This window comes from Mesitornis unicolor, unplaced genomic scaffold, assembly GCF_000695765.1.
Source record: "Mesitornis unicolor isolate BGI_N332 unplaced genomic scaffold, ASM69576v1 scaffold40873, whole genome shotgun sequence".
NCBI lineage: Eukaryota > Metazoa > Chordata > Aves > Mesitornithiformes > Mesitornithidae > Mesitornis > Mesitornis unicolor.
This window is the reverse complement of record NW_010176075.1, coordinates 5,656-14,374: the sequence shown is the minus strand read 5'-3', so window position 1 is coordinate 14,374 and position 8,719 is coordinate 5,656. Positions and strand designations below refer to the sequence as shown.

The 8,719-nt window shown below is 38.3% G+C and overlaps 1 protein-coding gene across 1 annotated transcript in view; it reads right to left on the bottom strand.

Annotated features, from left to right (window-relative positions):
* PTPLB (protein tyrosine phosphatase-like (proline instead of catalytic arginine), member b) overlaps nucleotides 1–8,456 on the bottom strand; it is a 14,323-nt gene extending 5,867 nt beyond the window's left edge. Inside the window, exons 1-3 of the mRNA XM_010181645.1 lie at nucleotides 8,345–8,456; nucleotides 7,977–7,995; nucleotides 4,144–4,232 (exon numbers count right to left, since the gene is read on the bottom strand). Of these exons, the coding sequence (XP_010179947.1) occupies nucleotides 4,144–4,191 (48 nt within the window). The 5' untranslated portion in view covers nucleotides 4,192–4,232; nucleotides 7,977–7,995; nucleotides 8,345–8,456. The remainder of the gene's footprint in view (nucleotides 1–4,143; nucleotides 4,233–7,976; nucleotides 7,996–8,344) is intronic.
* Between the last annotated feature and the right edge of the window lie 263 nt (nucleotides 8,457–8,719).

Here is an 8,719-nt window from a genome sequence, read left to right as displayed (position 1 = left end):
CCCTAACTACGAAAGGCAGTAAAGCCAACAACCAAAAATCTGTAGCTTAAAGTAGCACCTAAGAAAGAAACAAGAAACTGTGAAGCTAACAGTGAATGATACCCATAGAAGTAGAAAATCTGGTAGTTACAATCCAGTTCTATCACAGGATTTCTGTAACACTGCCTTCTCAAGCCTAGCTTTTCCCATCTCCCTTAATATTAGAACTGTGTTTAGTAGTTAGTAAAACAGTTCACAGCCTTATAAAACACACACACACACACACACACACAACCCTGTTAAGGTCACCTAACAAAGAATCACAGCTTGTGTCCCTGTTTAAGGAAGAAAGAATACTAGAAATTGGTGGTAGTTTTCATACAAAAGTGACCTATACAGTTTTCAAATAGTTCCATTCTGTGCAGTAAGGAACAGAAGACTACTGTGCTTTTTATCATTGTGTTTTAACTATGTTCCACAGCTCATCATTAAAAAGCGTACTTGTTACACACCAACAGATCTGTCAGAAGCCTGTCACTATTAGAACATCTCTTTGAGGACTGAATTTTTTAATACTTCAAATAAAGATGTCCAAGATGCACATTATCAAACCCCTGGGAACCGATTTACAAAACAGCCTCTTCAGGGTCATCTTCATCACAGCACTGCTAATGCTACATCTGTATTGCTGCTCCTCCAATTTGAGCATAAGGGGGGACACTACAGCCCATAAACAGCAGACCTTTAATAAGACCAATGCTGTCCTCAGAATTCAGTTTCTCTTCCTTTACTTTCTCATACCACTCTTTGAAGGAGGTTTTAGACAACGTGAAAGCACATTTTATACCTTATTTACAACTTGTTTGTCCGGCTGCCTTAATAAGGGTCAATCATACCACAGGCATAATTTTTTGGCATGTGTTTCAAAGCGATTTATCATCAAGGAGAGTCCTGAATATATTTTAGCTTATCTTCAATACTATGAATAGCAGCTATATTGTTAAAATATAAGAGAACCCATAGCATTTTAAGATGCAAAGATGACAACTGGGAATTGACAAAATAAAGCTTGAGAGGTTTTTACTGTTCTTATGCATGAAAAGGGAAATTCTATTGATTTTTCCATGTTAAGAGTTTGACAACTTATTTTCAGAAAACTTCAGTTAAGCACACAATTAAGGAATCCAGTGCAGAAGAGTAAAACCAGCAGCACTGTGCAACTGTAATGAAACAGCACGCCTCCCTCCAGAGAGCTGCAGCTTCACAGTAGGCACAAAGGTCCTGACAGACATGGGTGTTTGACAGTAGTACTCAAATTTTACATAGATGTAAAGCAGTGATGCACCAGGATTTTCAACTGCACTCACCTATTTAAGTTCTGAACTTTCCAGTATGGGCTTTTTTTTTTCCCCTCTACAACTCAGTCTTAACTATCAGAAATTAAGATGCTCTTTCATTTTAAATATGCTTTCCTACTGATTGGTCAATTCACAACTGCAGATACTGGAGTCTTTAATTACCAGCTCAATATGCTGTACATGTCACCTTCACAGAACCCCTTTTGACTGCCTGTTCTAGAAAGGTTCCTCTAAACATACACTATACTTATCTGCAACTTATCTCTAACTGTACCCAATTGCATGACCATTAAATCACTGCTGAAACATTTTTTTAATTACTTGTCAGAACTGGGTGAGGAATTCTCTATTGGAACAGAACTCCACAAAGTCCTGCCATGATGTCACCAGATGATCTCCCTGTTACACAAATTCAAAAGACAACTCTGACCTGAAGGACACCTTCTGTTCTCCTGTGCCTAGTTCTACTAGCCCTTCACACCCATCTGCTCATTCTCTTCCCTTCTTTGTAGGATAAGAAACAGTAAAAATGCCTTTCCCTTCTCTACTAAGCCAACAGCTACTCATTAGGTAGAGGTGAGGGGAATCTCCTTGTTACTCAAAGAAGTGTGCAGTGCTTTAATATTTGCCATGCTTTTAACATTTATACTTTCATATTGAATTTAACAACACATCAGCACTAAATTCAACAAAAAGCACAAACATGTTAGTGGCAAGAAGCATGCTTCAAATCACATCACATATCTAGAAGTGTATTCTGACAGAAAGGAGGGATGCAAAATAGATGTTTCTTCTTTTAACTATATTAAATATGAAAACAGTCTGGAAAAGCAAGATACTGAACAAGCCTCACTCAAAAAGTTAAAGAGGAAAATTGCGTTTCATTTTACAAGAACCTCATCATGCAACTGCATAGCTTACAAGTTCCATAAAGCTGTGTGAGAATTTAATCCTGGACTTCACCATGGAGCTCACTTGTGCAGGCAGCCCTTCAGAAAAAGTAGAACACTCGTGACACTTTCAGTACATCTCCCCAGGTGAGACTGCATGCTCTCTGGCTGGGGGAAAGGAGGGGTCAGAGTACAGCCTCTTCAGGCGGCTGATTTGCTCTAAGTCACAGGTGAAAAAAAACTCATCACTCGATTCCTCATCCTCAGCTTCTTATGCCCACTTTCTAAGACATTTAAAAATGTAACACATAATACCATCTCCCGCAAGACTTTAACCAAAAGACCACACAAACATGAGGAAAAAAAACCAAGTGTAACATCACTGAAAGAATCTTTATTAAAAATTGAATGTTAGGCTGAACTTGTTGTTCATTCTGTCCCATTTTGCTAGTTTTCATTGGCAGGAATGTGGGCATAAGTTTCAAAAAAACCTAACCCACCATAATTTTATAGACTTCCCTTTGATGTCTAACAGGCAACACATGGAAACATTCTAATCCATGCAACCCAACCTTTAACATTTGGGTTGCTTCAAAACCAGGTGGCAATTCATAAAAACAGATTAGCATTGTTCTTTATGAAGCACCAGGCACCCCAACATTATACAGAGAACAAGCAAAACTACAGGCATATTTCTTTAAAAGTATTTTATACATGTATCTAAAATCTAATGTCTTGGGATTATGGTGCTTTTTTAAAATTTGTGAGTTAACAGAGACTGGAGTACGCTTATTTGCGCCAAAAGTGAAATCCATCAGAAAATAAGTATTTACAAGAAAATAATAGCATTCCTCTACTTTCATAGCGTGAAACTCAGGCTTCACATGGACAAGCATCCTAATATCAGAAAAGGCTGCTAATTACTAGGAACTACAGTGACTTACATTACTCTACCTATGGATGGATGCACTGATAACAGGTTTGGATTAAGGAAGAGAAAGCAGCTTCACTCAAGACTTGGTAATAAGACAAGCTCCATGAGGCATTCTCCATGTCAAGTCACAAAAGATCTTATGCATATAATGACACTAGATGACTTATTTCAGGCAGCAGTGCTGACAATGGCATCAAGATTAAGTTTGTTCTTTACTCAGAAGAAAGCCAGGAAGACTGGTTGGCTAAAGTAACAGCACGGATGCGGCGCTTCAGGGCTACGACAACACATTCAGGTGACATGAAAGAGTCAGTCAGCATGATCTGTATCAACTAAAGTATGTTTAGATTTTAAAACAGCTGTCAGGAATAATTTTCAAATAAGACTGCTTCCAAAACATTCTGCAGAGATTTGTATAAAGTACAGCGATATTTGGTTTGGTAAGCAGTAAGGAAAAAATGACCAGGCCTCAAACCCACCTACGCTGGAATGTAAGAAAAATTAAGGAAGGACAAAAGAAAGATTATCCTGGAAAGTGATAACAGAGAACATCCAGGCACTGGTGTGCGCAAAGAGTGAAGGGGGAGCTTCCGCATGCCATGATAAAGAAGGCAAATTGTGTATGCAAAAGGGAGTCAGTGAGGAGATTTTGCTATTAATCATGGCAGTACCATACTAGAACACTGTCCCAAATTCTGGGTTCCGTATTACACACTGGAACCTCTTTAACTTTCAGTAAGGTCTGCAAATTCAGGACATAGATGTCTTACAGTGAGAGAATCAGACCTCAGTCTATTTGATCGTCAAGAAAAGGATGGTATCAGATCTACTTCTACGTCTTCTGATCCACAGAAATGCACACAAACAATTTCGCATATTGAGATACAAATAGAAGTAATCTTCACGAAAATAAGAGAACAATCAACACCTGATTTTCATCATGGGTCATTTGTTTTTCTATTTTTTTTGTAGCTTAACTTACCTCTTTTACACTATGTGTTACTGCCCACGTCAGGAAAACCCTTGACATCACTTGGAAAGCAGTCAGAACAACAGAAGAGGGAACAATGCCTGGAAGATATTTTGCAATTAGTAAATATTCCTCACCATCAGGGTGGGAGGTGGGGAAATAAAACACAGCTAAGCTAGAGTCTAGTTATTTGAAAATTACAGAAGGAAAGCAGTAAGTTCTTTAATTTGAGAGTATAAAGTCTGTCCTGTGGTGTGCTCATGCCTAATGCAATGCAATCCCCTGACTAGACTTTGTGTGTCAAATTACAAATAAAAGTAATCAGTTTTGTTCCAATCACAGCGCATTCCTTAATACACAGAACAGCTGAGTAAGACAGCTTCAATCAAATACCTTTTGTGATAGTCTTTCAAATAAACCTTATTTGATTAAAACATCCAGTATATTCTTCACTACTGTGACTTCAAAAGTAAAAACACAGCATATCCCAAAAAGCAGCAAGCAAAAAGTGTAACTACCTTAAAAAAACCCACTGATCTAGCCCAAATTCTGAGAGATACAAAGTTTGTAATTCTTTCCTGGGAATACAGTTCTTTAAAAAAATAAAACCCAACCAATAGCTGATACATTAGCAGGTACAGACACAATTGTAAGATTTTCTCAAGGATGCAGACTTCACTGGTTCTTCAAAGCAAGTTCCAAGGTGCTAATTAAACTGCCACCAAAAGCATCCTACACATCCAGGTCAGACAGAGCAAGAGTAGTTTTAGACTGCAAGATTACACAAATTTTTTAACCTTCACAGCACAAAATTTTATTTTCTTCCAATAGCATGATGAAGACAAATACAAGACAAGTTGCAGCTCCTAAAATACAGTTAAAAATCTTCCAAAACTAATGCAAATCACAGCAAGCAACACAACAACCTCAGGAAGATGTAAAGTCCAAACTGGAAAGTGGAAGAAAAAGAGTAAGAAAAGCCAAAAGCAAGTTTCATTCGAACTATCTGCAGTCACACAGCCGTCACATTAGTCTTCTTTCAGAGTAAAAAGAGGGGAAAATCCTTCAAACACAATTCTCTTCAGTTTTATCACATATTGTTCATAATCTAATTTGCTTTAAAACCTCAGAGCAGGACTTCTGCTATTCAGACACCACAAGGCTGGTGCTGTAGTAATTCTGTACCAAGCAAAGCCTTCTTGCTTTTCTTCTCCATTCCCTTCACAAACTCCCTGTGCTACTATTGCTTCTTCATGTTGGTGGCTCCTATCATCTCTTTCCATACCAAGTTCCTCCAGGTAGAATTTCTTCCCTGCTATCACTGCCATGCATACGCTTGGGTCTGTTACACAAGTCAAGGAATTGCTTGTCCACTTTCCACTTGCCTGTCCTTCAGTCTCTCCTCTTGGTCTCTGGGCTACATGTTTCCTCCTCTCTTCACAGGGAGCTCTCCTCCTCCTTTTTTTTAAATCTTTGCCACATGCCAAAGTCCTGTTCTCAACCATGCTTGACAGAGACATTCCCCTATCTTCATATTTTGAAGAACTTGTCTCATAAATGCTAACATTTCAGATTCTACTGAAAAGATGTAGAGAGAAAAGCGATGCTGACACATACAACCATCTGTTGCAGATCAGCTCCTCTACTGACATACTGACAGAGAATTAGAGCTGTAGGTTTCATAGTTAATTTAACAGGGGCAAGGAATCTGCAAATTTCCTGTTTCTCCCTGCATAGAAACTTCTATCAGAATCAGCAGGACTACAGCAGACAGCAGCAGTGTACCCAGCTGTGCAAAAAATCATTTATTTAGCTGACAAATGCTAAAATAAACAGAAAAAAAAATCCATGGGCAGTTACAATAAAATAAGGGGGGGCTGTGTAAAAAAAATGTTAGGGAAAACAAAAAGAGAGAGATACAATGATACAAAATGTTGCAACATTCCACTAATGGCTCTCTCTGCTAACATTAAATTGGGTGACTGAGGCTAACATGGGCTAAATGGATCCGCACCTCACATGAGCTGAGCCAGGATTATTAGCTTTACACACAGACAGTGTGGTACAGTCATCTTGGGTGGTGTTCTAAACCAGCCTGGAAGGTGAAACACAGGACTCCCTCCTGCTGTTCACTGAGTTCTGTGGACATCCACTCTGAACTGAGGAAAAGATAATACAATCATTTGTTTTACACTCCTTCTTAGATTTAGTACCAGCAAACACTGGCATCTGCACACAAGTTTAGCTCAGAAAACCAGTAGAGCATTATAGATTCAAGAGAGTGAAATCGCATTTTATTTGCAAATTTTTTTGTTCAGTGTTTTGAGATTTAACTTGGCCTTCTTGCCAACTGCTAATAAAATGTTAAATTTTTGAAGTCTTATTTATTAGTATTTGACAAATGTTTTAAAAATAAGTATGGTTTATTCTGGTAAGAAACAGTAATTGAGATTTAATAAAATAAATGGGAAGGACTGCTTTGGCACCCCAGGTAACCAACTATATGATACATACAGTCTACTCTGAGAAGCCTTTACGTTAAGTTTGAGGAGTATATGATCATTCATTTCTTGGGATGATCTGTGCACAGTCTACAAACTGACCTTCACAAGATAACATTTTCAGAGTAACCAAATCATTCAGGAAGGTTTGAATTACGCTGTCGAATACAGAATTGGACTGCCCTCTGCTGACAAATTTATGTATATGATTTTAAATTTTCCAACTACCACATGTGGTTATTAAAAAAAATAAAGATCTTTCACGTGGGAATTCAGTATGCACCTACTTGTACCATAGTGATACGCCCACCACTGGGTAGGTTGGTTGTACCACACATGAACAATAGCAGATTTGAAGCCGCAGCTTTGGGAACCTTAATGCCATCATACCCTTCAGCAAACATTCAGATAGGAGCTCAAACACTCACAGTTAAAGCCTCAAGACCAATACTTGGCCGTAAGACCGTATCTTTGTGAGGACTGGATCAGTCAGAAAAAGCAGAGTCAAGCAGAGGTATGCAGACAGGCACTGCTCCCTTTTATAGCACATTGCCTTTGATCCTGCAGAGATTGCGACACATCAGCTGTTCTATGAACCAAACATCCAAATGCTGAGGCCAAGCTGCTCACTACTCGCAATGATTACCAAAGCAGGCAAGATGTGATCCTGTCACTCAGATGTGAGACTTTGGGTTGACTGAACTATGCCACTGCTGCTGACCCCAGGACATATATACACACACACATACACAACAGAGTTCCTGTTACCAAGCTAACAACCGAGCCTCACACTACAGGCTAGCAAGAATTGTCGAGACAAGACTTCAGTAATTTTGACTCCCCCACACAGTTCCATTAAAGCAGAGCCCAATCTGGGATAAGGAGTGGTCACCCTTCCTAATTTCACACTGCGTATCTATGCTCTATGGATGTGTGCAATGTTCTAGTGCGTGACAGGTTATTTTTACTGGAATTTAAATTTCCAGCTAGAAGTATCTTTCTTTTTGAAAAACAAATTGCTACAGAAGATTGTAGGATGTAGAGATGGAGCGTAATGATCTACCATAAAACATTTATAAACTGCTCTAAGATTTGTAGCATTAGAAGGATGCAGATAGAAACACAATGTCAAGTAACTGAAAACCTGTTATGCTATTTTCCTTCTTTTTTATTCAACTTGTCAAATTATTTAGTAAAGAACTGGAACATACTTGCAGCAAAAATTAGTGAGCTATGTAAGAAATAACTTCAGCAATTCTTTGACCATAACATTTTTAATGCTAATATATTGCTAAAACCGCAGTCTTCTATAAATACAGTAAAACTGAAAATTTGCAAGCTTACCAAATGCACAGTGCAGAATCTAGAACAAAAAAAGAAAAATTCAAATCACTAATGAAGCAATTCAGAAACACATTTAGTTCTATCACAAGAGCTTAAGATTCAATATTTGTATTTCGTACATTAAGCTTAATATTTAGCTCTGCTGCCCAAGCTAAATAGCAGACAGTAAGCTCCCTCCACTGCTTGCTAAAAGGAAAAATTCAGTATTTGTGTGAGGCATATTCCTTATGTTTGCCTTCATATGACTCTATAAATGCTCGTGAAAAAGCAGGGACCTAGAAAGCATCGTTCAGCAAAGGCGGCCTATTTCTCCTTAAGACAACACACATGCAAATATGAGTAACACTAGGGAAGAAGGCTACACCTACCTCAAGCAAAGCTCCAGTCTGGAAGAATTTCAGGGGCTTTTCTATGGAATAGTAAAGGCTATGGTAGCTACCTTTAGCCACGTATGCTCGAACTAGACCAACTGCAATAACAAGCCACCTGAAAGAGAGAAAAAAGTCTAAGATAAGGAGACATTAAGCAGAGCATAAATACAAAGAAATCCTGAATCCTTCTTTTGATATCTGAGAAAGCAAGAGGCATACAACTGTCCTGAAAGACACTAACCTTCTGCCTACCTTCTATACAAATTTATCAACATTAAAGATTATGCATTTTTAAAATATCTTTCAGCACCAACATACCAACATCTTTAATGTCTGAGCTTATTTTTCAGTAAGCTGTATTTAATTTAATTA